The 16,482-nt window shown below is 36.5% G+C and overlaps 1 protein-coding gene across 1 annotated transcript in view; it reads left to right on the top strand.

Moving 5' to 3' along the window:
• LOC306887934 (receptor-type tyrosine-protein phosphatase U-like) overlaps positions 1-13,783 on the top strand; it is a 198,852-nt gene extending 185,069 nt beyond the window's left edge. Inside the window, exons 24-30 of the mRNA XM_079445985.1 lie at positions 821-956; positions 1,895-2,044; positions 5,059-5,373; positions 7,301-7,426; positions 9,687-9,844; positions 12,441-12,576; positions 13,565-13,783. Of these exons, the coding sequence (XP_079302111.1) occupies positions 821-956; positions 1,895-2,044; positions 5,059-5,373; positions 7,301-7,426; positions 9,687-9,844; positions 12,441-12,576; positions 13,565-13,627 (1,084 nt within the window). The 3' untranslated portion in view covers positions 13,628-13,783. The remainder of the gene's footprint in view (positions 1-820; positions 957-1,894; positions 2,045-5,058; positions 5,374-7,300; positions 7,427-9,686; positions 9,845-12,440; positions 12,577-13,564) is intronic.
• Positions 13,784-16,482: the final 2,699 nt, after the last annotated feature.

The raw sequence follows: 16,482 nt of genomic DNA, 5'->3' as shown, positions 1-16,482 counted from the left end.
AAAACAACTGTTTTCTGTTTGAATATAATTTAAAATGTAATTTATGGCAGCATTTTCAGCAGCCATTACTCCAGTCTAAAGTGTCACATGATCTTTCAGAAATCATTCTAATATGCTGATTTGGTGCTGAAGTAAGATTGTAAATATATTGTTTTATTGATTGTTGTATTATATATATCAATGTTAAAAACACTTGTGCTGCGTAATAGTTTTGTGTAAAGCGCAATACTTTTTTTAGGATTCTTTAATGAATAGAATAACATTATAAATGTCTTTACTGACTCTTTTGATCAATTTATTGCGTACTCCCTGAATAAAACTACTTAGTTACCTACCTTAAGTACTTAAAACTTACCACAAACTTTTGAAAGGTATCTGTGTGAATATATACCTGAATATAAATATATACGTTTATGTAACATAAAACCAAAGGAACTTCTTGTGAAATGTTTTGCTTGAAAACTGCGCTTGTGCTAACTTTCCTTCAAATACTCCAAGGTAACTCCAAGCATACAGTGGGACTATTGTGTTACTTGTTCAAAAACTTGATGTGACCTTGATACATGTCCAAAAATCTGGTTTTACCATTGTACCCTGTCAAAAAACCATGGTAATAATTTTTGGTACTTTTTGTTGGTTTTTTTATGTCAGCTGTTACATGAGACTTTGAATGCTCACATCCTTCTATGTCAAGCAGGACTTGTGGCAGCTGCCTAAAAAAATCACCAGCTTGAGCTTTAGTTCATGTCCATCAAAGAAAAAGCAAATTCATTATTTTTGAGGAACATCTTGCTATCTGTCTTTCGCTCTTCCTCTTCAGTGTGGGAGCAGGCAGGACAGGCTGCTATATCGTGCTGGATGTAATGCTGGACATGGCGGAGTGTGAAGGAGTGGTGGACATCTACAACTGTGTGAAGACCCTCTGCTCTCGCCGTATCAACATGATCCAAACAGAGGTGCGGACTCTCACGTTTCCCCATAATTCACTTTAACCAGCTATTGTAGGAGACTTATTACATGATGTCTCTTTTATTTGCATAGTCATAAGCTCTGTAGGAGTCGCTATGAATATGCAAAATGTTTAGCCTTGGAATTCAGTGAAAAGTGTGTATTGATAGGTGTGAAATGCAAATAATCATCTCTGTTGCAGTTTTCCGCTCTGCGGAGGCAAGTGCCTTTGCTTAGATGTTCCGAAATTTGCATATCCAAACTTTATTATGTAAATCCCACAGTCATTTGACTGTTTAAAACATTAGTAATTATTTACCAGATGCTTTAATTAAATCCATCGGCAAGGGTTTATGTAGGGTGATGTACACACACGCAGTGCACTTTGGAACATGCCACAATGTTTTGTTTATATTGAAACATTGGGGTTAAACAAATTCTGTTATCGACGTCTGTTTACTCTGGATTGTCCTTTGTCTCGCATGCATTCTCACTTCTCCTCCATTCCACTCTTTTCTATTCTCCACGTTCCTTGTCTAATCTTTTCTTACTTGATCTATCAAGGGTGTTTTCTCAGATGGAAGACAGTGCCTCCTCCAAAAATCCAGTTGAGAAAAATAAACTAAATGAAAGCAAATATTATGAAATAATAGATGAAATTTGTTGTAACGCCAGCAGAAAATGCTTCCAAGGGAGGCCTCGCTTGAGCTCATTTCGAAATAAAGGTAAAAAAATTTGCAGAAAGCCTCCTTGTCATTGTGATTGGCTGATTAATGCATTAATGTCTTGCCTATCATGCACACAACAGCAAATTCACATGAATGCGTTAAACTGGATGGAGTAATAACAGAGCGGATGCCTCACCCACTCAGACATGATCATTTTCAGTCAAGTCTACAGCAAGCCATTTGTAGTTATGTCTTTGCTTTCTCTCTCTATATAACAGGAGCAGTACATATTTATTCATGATGCCATCCTGGAGGCGTGTCTGTGTGGGGAGACGGCCATCCCGGTAAACGAGTTCGCCCTGGCTTACAAAGAGATGCTGAGGGTGGATTCTCAGAGCAACTCTTCACAGCTACGAGAGGAGTTCCAGGTCTTTGTCAACAATATAAAATAATATATTGTTTTATAATTTCTCCCCAAGGTCTTGATTGTGAGATCTCATTGGTGCAAAATCCCACACGACTGTACATTTTAACATTGGTTTTGGTTGTGTCACATTGCGAAGCAGTTTCACAGTCAGTGGTGACAGACAAATTGCTTGTCACCTGAAATGTCCTACATGACACCTAGTGTTAGAGACATCTGCCTTACTCGCAGGTTGTACAGCCCATTCTTCAATATCAGTCTCTTTGCAAAGTGAAACATGCTATACAGTCAATGTTGAACAGAAATGTTTAGGTACCTTGTTATAAATGAACATCACTTGTTTGGCAACAAACTTTCCCCATATCTTACTCTTTTTAGTTATATTCCAAACAAAGGCTATAGCATAATTATAATACTCTTGGAGGCTGTTTTTGCAGCTTAGTTTCAATAAATGACCTGAACAGGGCAGAAAGTTTGTGCATTGAAAGTTAAAGTTGTTTACATCATAAATTAAACTTATTTCAAAAGATCAAGGGAAATTACATTTTTCAGATTCCTCTACATAAATAACTTCCTATGAAGTTCTATAAATGCTAAATGTGTTCAATGGAGCGAAGCAAGGTTGATGGCAGCAGCCAGACAAGACTCTGAGCTGCACAAAGTGTGACATAGCCACTGCCCGTAGATTAATAATCTATACTGTTGAATAAATGTGTGGCTAGACATTCAGCGGACATTTAAATAATCTTTTCGACTCCAACGAATGATGCCTGCGGCAACACGGGGCTATTCCGTAGCGTATGTACACCTACACACATAGCAATGAGAAAACTGAGATGTAATAAATGACAATGTTGGAAACTCTTTAAGAACTCAGAATCTTTCATTTCATTTGTATACACTGGAAACGTGGGCATCTTGGGTGAAGGTTCTTCAGTAGGAGGCTATTGATTACAGAAGTTTAATTGCTTTAGTAGACTTTCGAATGTAAATAATAAAGGTAGTAGTCCAAAAAGTGTAATAGAAGAAATACCTTGCATTGCTTGCCCGTTGGGAACAGTAGTCAGCCGTGTTTCACTTTGCCGCAGATCCTCAGGGAGTGAAAGGCCGGTGAAGGTTATTTAATAAAAGATGTACCACTCCATATGTGTTGCTGAGAATACTTTTATTGATTCAGGGGAAGGCAGGCAGAACTATCCTTGCTCTCCTGCACTTACCTCTACATTGCAGTTTTCTGACTTTACTTTCCAGGTGAATTATAATGCATTCATTATTGGAAATATTTTTGCTGAGGCTTTGAAATGGAAGTACAGGAAGGCAGCTTTGGATTGCAGAGTGTAGATTGTGCTATAGTTATTAGGTGCTGATGGAGGATATTGTAATGGGTTTTGTACATAAATATTGTTGATGTTTACGTAGACATTATCTTTTCTGTTAAATTGTTGTTAGAAGTTCCTTTGGGTATAGTGGAGAATAGCAGATCTCTTTACCTTTTGTTTGCACAGGCAGAACAGTGCATGTGTCATGGTTTTTCCTGACTTTGAAGAGCTCATAGAAACTGTATTTATTATGTATGATGTTGGTTGTTGATTTGCATTTTTGTTTGGTAATAGCAGTAATAGTTTAGACGAGTGAGATTTAATGCATGTTAAAGCTGGTTTCAAAAGCTGTTGTTGGAGTCGGGGCGCATCTGCGGTCACCAGATGCACAATACTATTAATGCATAATGAAAATCTTCATAATCACCAGTGTGCCAGCAGGAATCACTTTTGTTTTCTACTCAATTTCTTTTTCTTTCTTTCTTTCTTTCTTTAGCTTTTTCATTTTGTTATTACAAATATTCCTGTTTTGTGCGGAAAAACCAAGAACTTTAATATTCTATAACTTTTAATTACTTTATATCTCTAAATGTGACACTATTTATTTATTAGTTTATTAGTCTGTTAGTTAGTTAGTTTGTTTGTTTACTCTGAAGCAGAAACAGGCTTCCATAATTTTTGTGCTGATTTTTTTTTTATTATTTATTTTTTTATGCTTTTCGTCTCTTATCATATCTTGAAGAATCAAATTTAGTCTTTTGAGATAAAATGGCTTGATGTTCTCCCAGAACCCAATGTCTTCCCCAGTCCAAAACGGCATTTGAAACAGTATTATAGTATTATTTATATACTATATATTATACAGTTTAAGTTTTCATTAGATTGTTTTTAATTATATGTGATTTTCATATATCTATATATATATATATATATATATATATATATATATATATATATATATATATATATATCATAGTATATATATATATATATATATATAGCATAGTATATCTATATATAGCATAGTATATATATAAACAGCTCCATTTTTAACAATTTTCAAAAAATTTGTTTTTTCATTGTACATTCCAATTAATCTAAATCAAACTGCAGTTGAGATATAAATATATATACCCACTGCCCATAGATTAATAGTCTATACTGTTGAATAAATGTGTGGCTAGACATTCAGAGGACATTTAAATAATCTTTTTGACTCCAACGAATGATGCCTGCGGCAACACGGGGCCATTCCTTTTATTTATAGCTTACTGTACATTTATTTTTCCGTTTTAGTCATTTTAATACTCCAGTTATTTTAGTTGCCAGCATATCTAAGTTTATTTTTATTTAATTTATTTATTTATTTTTTATTTAAAATGTAATCTCAAATTTTGTGTAGTCTTTGTTGTTGTTGTTTGTTTGTTTGTTTGTTTGTTTTGTTGTTTTTCATTTTACAAATTACTAAAAATGTTCAGTTACAATTTTTTTTTTAATAGTTTTATCTTTAGGCAAAACAAAAATGTCTCGTTCTGAACTTCTGCAGCTTTTTGATGTCATATACTTTAGATGCATAACAATAATACACCCACTGACCTCACTGAAGTTGTCAATGAAGTCTCAAGCAAAGAAAAAAAATACTACAAAATGCTGCAAATCCTATCCTCAAACATCAGTGTTCCTTTTCTGTTTCCCTCAGACGCTAAACTCTGTGACTCCTCATCTGGATGTCGAGGAGTGCAGCATTGCCTTGTTACCACGAAACCGGGAGAAGAACCGCAGCATGGACGTTCTCCCACCTGACAGGGCCCTCGCCTTCCTGGTGACCACTGAGGGAGAAAGTAACAACTACATTAATGCGGCACTGATGGATAGTTTCCACCGGCCTGCTGCCTTCATTGTAACCCCTCACCCGCTGCCCGGCACGACCTCTGACTTCTGGAGGCTGGTGTTTGACTACGGCTGTACCTCTGTGGTCATGCTGAATCAGCTGAACCAATCAAACTCTGCCTGGGTAAGTGAAATCACCAGAAGTTCCACTAAAAACAGCACCCAAGAGAACTTTGGGAGTTTTTCTTCAAAATACATCTTTATCGGTTGCGTTTTTGCATTCACATCATCACATGTCCTTTGAAGTTGTTTAAGCTATTTTGTCCCCAGCTTCTCTTAATCTCCCTGTGAAATGTTCTATATTCATAAGCCTATAGTCAAGTCTCATTTACATACAGCTTCCCTTTGAGTTTGCGGAGTGGCGTTCCGGTGCTCTTCTCGATCACAGCTCTCTGAAAACCCTGACGTGCGCTAACATGCCGGCAGTTACTCAGTGTCACTCTCGCATTCGATCTGTTCCTTTTTCTCTCTGTGGTGGATTAACGTCTCTCCCTCTTCTTCGTTCACATGATTGCTCTCTGCAGTCCATAAGTATTAATATTTATCACCTCACTTGCTTCGCTGTCATTAATGTTCTTCCTTTTTCTCGCCTATTCTCACCATCTCCACCCATTTAATTTCAGCTCAGTTCGGTTTTGTAAGGCTACAGAGTTTATGTATGGACGGTGAATTCTAAGGCTGCAACATATTCCAAATACAGATGAGTCAAAATATTGGTTCGATCGAATGATAAAAATGGTGAATCTCATTTATTTCATATCACGTTCTTAGATTGAAATACTTATGGGTTTTTTTTAGATTATGGGGGTTGGCCTCTGACTGTCCTGCTTTGATCATCATAATTTCAGCAGCTTTACTGTAAAATATACTTACTTCAGAAGCCTCTTCTTTCCAGAACCCATTTGCCTCTAGAAACTTTTTGCATTTTCCCATGCAGAACTTTTTTTCCTTAGAACTAGAGGTCTGCATCGCCTACCCAATACGCAACGCATATACGCACGCATTAGCATACAGAGCATCAGGAAGAAGTTGGAGCGTGGGGAGTTACTAAGTTCACAATGCTTCGGGAAAACCTGCATTTTTGGATCATCCATGCATTTGATCCTGACTCGCCATCTTCTCATTGGATGCACCTTTAAAGAGAAATGCATCTTTAGGGATTTTATAATGAAAGAGTTTTTGTTTTCAATTTGAATTTTCATTTTAAAGTAGTAATTCAAAGCTTTCTATAGATATATTTATCATGTTAGTGAGGCAAGTATTCGCTGTGTTTCCTGCTCAAAACCGAAACTGCAGAAAGCGCATCGTTCTTTTTTCTTTATTTTATAAAAGCACATTTTGTTGTTATTGTGAGTGCACACAAATAAAAGTACACCCTTTACAGTTCCAAACAATGTATTATTCTTACCTTTATGTGCAAAAACGAAGGCGTATTTTAAAATGTTCCATTAAAAATGATCGCGCTAAATTTTTGTTTTGCTAAATTAACTTAATAAAATAAAAAAACGAAATACAATCGCTTTGCCATTTCATGCAAAACGGAACTATTTTAATAGCTGAAACAGTAGTATAAGCTGTTTTGGGAGAAGGGGTAAAAAAGACTGGCTCGGGTATGACTCGGGCCGAGAATCCTGATAAGCTATCGGACACAGGCCAGGCTAGGGCCTGAGCATCTCAGAACTCCAGTTCCCCTCAGAACACCTGTCACTGTAGAATCCTTTTTCTTTCGGTAGATTTTTTTGTTCTAGATTCTTTCAGGACCCCACTCCTGCATCAACCACTATTCCTCAATCCCATTCCTTCTAAAACAACTTCCCACTTTTTCCTCTTCAGAACCACTTTTCCTCCAGAATCCATTTCCCTTTTCTTCTGTTTTTTCTTTAAACATTCCATGAAGCAGGAAAATTATTAAAACACTCATGAAAGAAGCATGACCTTGAAAAAAGTCATCGTGATCTTATAATGCTAAATTATGGCATATAACATTTTTGTCTATATATCTTCTTTATGTTAATTCCTATGTCTCATTCTGTTTTCTTCTATCTTTCCAGCCTTGTGTGCAGTACTGGCCTGAACCAGGTCTTCAGCAGTATGGTCCTATGCAAGTGGAGTTTCTGTCCATGTCTGCAGATGAGGACATCATCACACGGCTTTTCCGGGTCAAAAACGTAACAAGAGTGAGTCCCATCAATGATAATTTACTTTCTTACATATGTTTTTTTTTCTCTCACATTACCTCATTATATTGCAACCCTAGCAGACCCTTAATATACCCTTAAGTTAACAGAAAGTTAATCACTTAATCATCATTTTTACTCACTTCAGAAAATTGCTTTAATTGAGCAATTATGCAAAATTACTCCATACAGAAGCATTTTTTTAGAAATAAAGTTTACTCACTTTATCCTTTTGGGCCTCTAAAGGTAAACATAACGTAAAAAGTCATCCAGCTGTGCAAATGAGCCTCTTAATTTTCTTTCTAAAAATGCGAAGTAGATTCCAGTGTAATTTCCTGGGAGAATTCCTTGAGTAACCACCACAGGGTTTTAATAATATTCAGCGATAATGCATTTTTTATACCTTGGAACCAGTTGATCATTATGTTGTGGCATTTAACCGTCAGCTTAATTCCACAAGTTTGAAAAGTGCGGAAATTGAGACTTTTATGCAATATTTAAAAAGCTTTGAAAGCGTTCTGAGGCCTTTTATATTACTCTGTTGGCTATTATGCCATGTTACATTCAGATCACGGTTTAATAGACTACAAGATAAAGTGGTATAATAAATAGGGTTTGTCAGTCCAATATATTTAGTCAGCCAAAGCTACAAGAGCAATTAAAGAACAGAAGAAAAGCTATTTCAAAATATCCATTTTCATACCATCAGCACATGACACTTCATATGGCGGCACTTTCGTAGGCAAGGACAGATGCTGAAATAAGTTTTCATAAGCCTGCAGATATGAAATATACATTAATGAGCGTGCCACAGAAGGTCATTTTTACCACTTTCAATTTGCCCCAGCTTGTCATTATTGTAAGGGCTAATTTTGTTCTGTGTTGCTCTGCGAATGTTTTATAGCAGTGCTCTTTGCCTAATAGACGCATGCATTTTTCTCTCAGCTCGATGTACTTTTGACAGATGTCACAGTGTTTTAATGCTTTGGGATGCAGCATGTCTGTGGAGTGTTAGAAACTAAGGCTATTGAGTGGGGAGAAAGGCATTTCCAGCGCAGTAGATGGAATTAAGGGGGTGTGCGGAAGGGTACATGTGTTATTCAAATGTGACATCTCTACTACTTAGATTATGTGGTAGAGAATGTGTTACTGTTTTTTTACGCTTCTGCTTTTAAACGGTGCACTTTCTGCTTTGTTGTATGTCTGCTAAAGAGACTTGTGTTTTAAAAATGGTTATAAATATGGGCATTCATGCGCTGTGATTATCCAGGAAATCTAACATGTTAATGGAAAAATTTAATCTTGCATATTAGTTTAAATCCTCCATATTATGTTTGATGCGCTTGGTTAATTTTAATGATTGAATAAACAATAGATAAAACCGAAGACATGGTTTGTAGGCTGATTATCGATGTACAGCAGGGTAAAGGATATTTAGGAGAATGTTGGTACATTTCCAAACCTAAACATTCTTTTTCCTGGATAATCAATGATTATTGAATTGATTTTTAAATTGTCATCTTTGGGGAACCAAAAACTAATGTTTCCGGAACATTCTGGGAACTTAAAATTATTAGTGAGGTGCATGACCTGTGTAATTCCTGGTTTATGTTTAAAAAATTTCAATTATGTTAGTTTTTTTACTGGAAAATTACATTGTCTATTTTGTATATCAGACAGTCACATTTCATTTCAGTTACGATATACATAACAACAAAATGTGTCTAAAGGGACCATATTCAAATTGAACATGAATGAGATTCAATGAGCATTATTAGCATTAAAAATGTACAATTCAAATATAACTTCATAATACACCCTAATTTAACTTCTTCTGGCATCTATGTATGTCCTATCAATTGTTTACAAATTGGAAGAACATTTTGGCAGAAAAATCATTATGTCAAACTTGTTAAAGTGTGTCGCTCATCTATGGTCAGTGCACTCACTTCCTGCCCAGCAACCCTGAGGGCAGTTTTGGGGTGTGCCTCAGGGCTCTATATTAATTCCACCTGTGTTTCAAGCCAAAGCAGGCATGTATCAGGGCCAGCCTTACAGTGTTTCTTCCCCACCTGAGTGAAACTCTTTCCCAGCAGACTCATTCATCACAACCTAGACACTGCTGGCTTGGCACTGCTGAGACCTCAGCATGGAGAACAGTCCTACGCTACTGTACAAATTAATAAAAAAGCCCAAATGCACAGCTGGTGATGCATTACTGATCGTGACCTTTCCTTTTCCCCATCTCATCCATGTGAAGCTGCAGGAGGGTCAGCTGGTCGTATGCCAGTTCCAGTTTCTGCGCTGGTCTGCGTATCGTGACGTGCCTGACTCCAAAAAGGCCTTCCTCAACCTGCTAGCCAGTGTGCAGAAGTGGCAGAGGGAGTGTGGGGAAGGTCGTACAGTAGTCCACTGCCTGTAAGTAGTATTGTAACACATCCCACACACAAACTAATTTGTTTTATTAATTTACAGCCTGCTGAATTTCATTTTGAACAATGTCTCTTAATTGTTTTCATTTGATTTGTTATAATCTTAAAGTTAAATACATTGTCTACAAACTTTTTTTTCCCCATTGTCTTAATGCAAATTAAGTTAACTTAATTTTCACACAATTAAATTAGGTTGTGACAACGTGATCAAGAATTGTGTTGCATTAGCTGCTTTTAATTAGCTAAACTGAACAAACAGTTGCTCTTTTTGAGCGTATTTCTTTGTTAGTGGTTTGGTTTGACATTCTGTCTATAGATTTCTGCTGCACAGTAGTACACACCTGCAACTGTGTGTTGTAATCTATCATAAGCTTTATGCACTGCTAATCAGATACAGACAAATTATACAAAAAAAGCTTAATGGTGCAGTCCTGCTTGCTTAACTACATCTTTTACTTCCACCATGTGTCCCCTGCAGCGTGTCATTGATTGATGTTTCCCCAAGCAAATAATGCAAACAATTGCACGGTGAGATGTATGTCTGGTCTAGCAGGTGCACCAGCACTCTTCATCAGTAATACAGGTAGTGGAAGATCCATGAGCCAGTGTGTTTTAAACACTTCCCAAATTGAGATTTTATCTTATTATTTATACGCAAATAAAGGATTGTCATTTAATTTAGTGTGAATGTAAATTGAAGTGGCCACATCCAACATGAAGTAGAATTGGAGCTACAGAAAGTGGTATTTACTGGAGTTTACAGTACATTCAAAAGACAGGGGTCAGATTTTTATTTAGTTTTTTTAAAGAAATGAATACTTTTATTCAGCAAGTATATGTTAAATTGATAAAAAGTGATAGTAAAGACATATTGTTACAAAAGATTTCTATTTTGAAAAATTCTGTTCTTTTTTTACTTTTTATTCATCAAGTTCCAAAAACATATTAAGCAGCACAACTGTTTCCAACATTGATAATAAATCAACATATTAGAATGATTTCTGAAGGATCATGTGACACTGAAGACCATAGTAATATATTAAATTTAAATATATATATATATATATTTAAATTTAATATATTACACTATATATATATATATATATATATATATATATATATATATATATATATATATATATGTATATATATATATATATATATATATATGTATATATATATATATATATATATATATATATATATATGTATATATATATATGTATATATGTATATATATATTAAATAAATTAACTTTCAAGGTATATTGAAATAGAAAAATATTATTACAATTGATATTATTGCAATTTATTTTAAATGATAATATTTCACAATATTACTGTTTTTACTGTATTTTAAATAAATTTACAGTACTTTAAATAAATGCAGCCTTGATTAACATAAGAAACGTTCAAACATTAAAAATCCTAGAGACTCCAAACTTTTGAATGATGGTATACATTTGCTTCAGTAGTGGGCGATGTTTCAGTTTTGAATGGTGCACCATCCTGCCATAAGAATATAAGAGAACAGAAGTGAAAGATAAAAGCATTGTAATAACACTAAAGAGCAGAAATAAATGAACTAATCAAAGAGCGGTTACACTGAACGACAAAAATTAAAAGATGAAAGACTAAACACGAGAAGTGATGAGAGAAATATTCCATTTTGTAATATTTACCATTTGTGTGATCTGAAAATGACGCAAAAACTATGATTGGCTACAGATTAATGTCACAGGGCATTTCATAAGAGCACGTGGACTGTCCATCAGGTCACGTTCCTGCCTTGCATATTGTTGAACCTCCTTGTGACGGCCGTTGTGCCCTTGAACGGCACACTTAATCCTTGTCTTCTCACAGTGTTATCTGTGTGTGCCGTGACCCATATCTCTGTTTGCCAGTGAGCCAGATAAGAGATATTATATGCATAATATATTTCTGTGTACCTTTGCAAACAAATCATGAACAATATTCTGACATGAACAATTAAACAAACAAACCGGCTCTCAAATAAAATAATTTTCTAAACAGGGACTTCACTCATACCCAGACTTGCTGATCTTAGCCTAGGTGTTAACATGGTCATTATCCTTTTAACCGCACACTTCACTTCCCCCACGGCTTCGTTTCCCCTCCTGCCCACCGAGCCGCCTCATCTGGAACCCCAGGCACGAATTCGCTTCCCATCACCGCCTAGAAGCACATCACTCAAAACTGTCACACAGTGTTACCAACCACAGGCAGAGAGAAGAGATTATGGAGATGAAATCAATTATGCTTTAATACAGAACAGCGCAGGCCTTTCTCAGCGCTAAATCCAGAGCTGCCAAAGCACTGACTGCGATTGATTATCTCACCATTGCCTCATCTAGCTGCCGCCGTCGTGCCATACGCATATATAGCAGAAGACCTCGGCGGATCTTCAAACGGCTCTTTGTATGCCTCTCATGCAGGCTGGTTTCATATTAACTGAATATGTGAAATTTCTGTTGTAGACTGAATATCAGTATGCAGCACAGCCAGATCTGTTTCTCTTTTTTGCTCATGACAGCCGGGTTTGTTGTATTCTTGTCTGTCTAGGAACGGCGGTGGCCGCAGCGGAACGTACTGTGCCAGCAACATCCTGATGGAGATGATCCAGTACCAGAACATGGTGGACGTCTTCTATGCCGTCAAGACCCTTCGTAACGCTAAGCCCAACATGGTGGAGACACTGGTGGGTACAAAAGTTCAGTACCAGTGGAATTGTACTATAACAGATCTATTCAGAGACAGAATAAGGAGATTATTTGTTGCAAAAAATGGGAGGAATCACAAAAGGAATCTTGCCTTTGACGTAAATGAACAATTGGCAGAAGCATCAGTTTTGCTACAGTCTGTACTGTAGACCAGGTCTTATCCAGAAAATTCACAGGCCCACTCACTATTCCTTGGGCCCAATGAGAAGGTAGCAGGGGTTTTAATCTTTTGGATGCCAGAGAGCCCCAAATATGATGGAAAGAAAGAAAAGTGGCTTAGTATTTTCATGTATAAAAACTTAACGTATTAATAAAAAAAAGAAAATCTTGACACTGTAACACTTGCACTCTCTATTCTATTTTTATTTTACTATTTGTTTTTTAATAAAAAAATAAATAAATAAATAAAACGGTCCCTCTAACACTACCATTCTCTATTCTTTTTCTATTGCATCTACTTGTTTTATTTTTATTTATTATAAATAATGACCCTCTAACACTACCATTCTCTATTCTTTTTCTGTTCTTTCGGCTTTTCCTATTTATTAAAAAATTACCCTCTAATACTAGCTTTCTCTATTCTTTTTTTGTGTCACTATTTGTTTTTTTTATTTATTATTTTAAAAAACCCTACTATGTGTACTGCATTAAACTATCCGAGACTTGTCACAGTATTTACATATTATTGATCTTTTATTGTTTTTCATTGCTTCTATTGTCCTCAAGTCGCTTTGGATAAAAGTGTCTGCTAAATGACTAAATATAAATGTAATGTGGAATTTAGATGCTAACAAAATTGTCTACCAATAAAATAAAACCTTGTGCAATTAGAATAAAATTTTATTCATTAATGATTTCTGACTGAAAGACGTAAAGACGTAGATATGCTGACCCCAAACGGTAGTGAAATACGGTAATCAAATTTTTGCCCTAATTCTCTGATTTCTCTCTGTCTGTGTGCTGCAGGAGCAGTATCGTTTCTGTTATGAGCTGGTTCTGGAGTATTTGGACTGCTTGGAGGTCAGATAGCGGAATCCCCACCCCCAATCACGCCATGCTGACCTCACTGCATGGAGCAGGACCACCGGCAGGCTCACTCTCACACCCCCAATCACCGCTGCTTACCTTCTTACCTTCTTTCTGTTGTCTAACCCAGATCATAAAGCCGAAGGAAGAATACGGTACAAAAAAAAATTGCGGAGTAGAGCTTTCTGACTTTTTACCCCAAACATCTAAATATGTTCACCTTTCTGTGTCATGGCTGTTTTTTCGGTTTAGGATATTTTCAGCATATTTTCCTTAGAACTGTGAGCGATTCCAGAGCCTGGCTTGGTGTGGTGTGGTTGGTTTAGCTCTGCTCGCAGAGATAGTGGGCCGTTTCTAAAAACGGCAGCTTTATTTTACACCTGCCTGTTTCTCTCTGGCTGGCTGGACTGAAGAGCAGAAATAAACATCACTTGGAGAAGATCTCTTCATGTGCAGTGCAGTGGATCTGAGAGTCGGGCGTCTTTACCGTGGCTCTTAAAAGGAGTCGGGCACCTGCCGTGCCCGAAGGACAAACACACACACACATGCATGCACACACAGATTCAACCAGCAGACAGCTTTCCATCAACTGCCTATCAAGACGCCGATGCCTCTTCAACGCTGTTTCACCAACGTTTAGCGATATGTGTGTCCCTCATGGGTACTCTTCTCTGAGGATTGGTTCTTGTATCATTTGGAGGTGGAGCTTATTACTATATATGGTGCCATATGTCTCAAGAAGAGATTGACAGGAGAGTTGGGCGACGTTGCCCCACAGTGGCTTTCCTATCTTGTTGTGGCTGTTGTCTTTTTTCCTCTCACTTGTATATATACTTAACGTCTGCTGGAAATCTTTTACGTCTGAAGGTGTAAGTCTCAAGTGCTAACAGTGGCCCTGTGTGCTTAAAGCAAAGGAAGTACATTAACAAGGGGCAGACGTGATGGCATTCTAAAGCTTGCGGTGGATTACACCCTGACCTTTATCCTCTCACTCAATGCTTTTGAGCGAGCGCAGTTAATAGTCTTTTTATAACGGCGCTGCGAAACGGGAATGGAGGCAAAACTGTCAGAAGTGAGGAGGAAGGGACCAAAATGAACACCGGCAATCTTCTTCTTTTCACTTGTAACTATTTATCGGACTGACTCATGTTCTTTGAGTGGATTTGTTTAAAAATTGTGCAGCTTTGCGTGTACAGGTGAATCCTGGGCTCGAGATTTTTCAAAGCATTTCTTTAAGTTTACATTTACAGTCCATTTCTGTTGCATTGCAGTATTTGATGGGCTTTATTTGCCACTTTAAAAGCCGGATAAAAGATGCTTTATCATCTGATTGTCATGTGTGCATTTCATGAACACCTGTGGTATCTGATGATGTTTTTTCAAGCATCACAGGTACAAATCCCATGTTAGCTAGTCAAATTTCTTTATCACTTGATAGTAATTTTGGCCTTTCACACCTCAGAGGTCCATTATTAAAAGTATATGTTTGGTGTGTATATATATATATATATATATATATATATATATATATATATATATATATATATATAACAAAACTATATTTGCTTTTTCTCCACTCCTATTCAGCAACAGGTTATTTTATGCTAGATTTTTTATTTTATGCTGCAGTTTTTACACTATATTTTAAATAAAATTGAGATTTAATTTTTGTTGCCACATTGTAAAAGCATATAAATCTATCTTTTAAACTTGATTTAAACATTTCCTAATGATTGGTAACAAAGAATTTCCCATAGAAAATACATTAAAAACAGCTTATATAAAAATTGATGTGACCTTCTGAGGGTGAAAATCAACCTTCATTCACTGTCTGTTGGTTGAAAATAAGTAAAAGAGCTTCAGGCTGTAATTTGTAATTAATTTGTGGAAGGTGCCAGACACTTTAGTGCAGTAAGTAGAACCGACAGCCAGGAGTTCAGTGATAAGAATACCAAACTGTATTTACCACCATTTGAGTTACAGTAGTTTAACCTAAAAGCACTAAATAAAATGGTATCCACATCAGTATTACACACACACATCTCTTAAATTGTTATGACCCCCAACTGTGAAATTGCCATATCCGCTAGATGCCAAGTTAGCAAGCCAGAGTCGTTTTCTCAATGATTACATTACTCCGCATAAACCATCTCAGATGTCAGCCTGCCTCAGTCCACACTGACTGACGGCTCACGACCGCATCAAATGACTGATGGTGTTAACAAGCTGTTGTAGTTAAAAGGACAGTTCGCTCAAAAATGAGAAATCTGATATATTGTTCCAAACATGCAACTTTATTTCTACTGTAAAACAAATGATTTGGGACGATATGATGACAGAATTTACATTTTTGGACAAACTGTTGTTCTTAGGGAGCCAGAGAAAATATTGACTGAACAGATTACACAGACAATGTTGTGACTTTTTTTCACCAAATCCCCCTTTGGACTTTCTTGGAAAGTGCCTGGACACTCAGATTTCAAGTGGAAAGTATGTGTACATATAGATGTATATTTGTGTTCTGTGAATAGTATGTGAATAAAGTTTGTTCGGCCAGATTTAACAATTTAAAAGTATCAGAAAGAGTTGAATGTACTGTTTAAGACCTATTTCCTGAATATGCCGCCAAAAGATCTGACACATGCTCAGTCAGCTGAGGAGGATTTCTAAAAGCCAAAAGTCGCCCCTTCAGAAGGCCCATTCAGTCACTTTAAAACCCTCCAGTGATTGTTTTTTTTTTAACCATGCTCATTCCAAAGACATAGCCAACTTCTAATGGTCTCTATAGTCACTTCTATGCTAACACTGCATAACTATCCCTAGTGTGTCACTATGAGAGAGGAAGGACTGTAGCCACT

This window comes from Barbus barbus (genome assembly GCF_936440315.1).
Source record: "Barbus barbus genome assembly, chromosome: 21".
NCBI classification, from domain to species: domain Eukaryota; kingdom Metazoa; phylum Chordata; class Actinopteri; order Cypriniformes; family Cyprinidae; genus Barbus; species Barbus barbus.
This window is presented reverse-complemented; position numbering and strand designations above follow the sequence as displayed.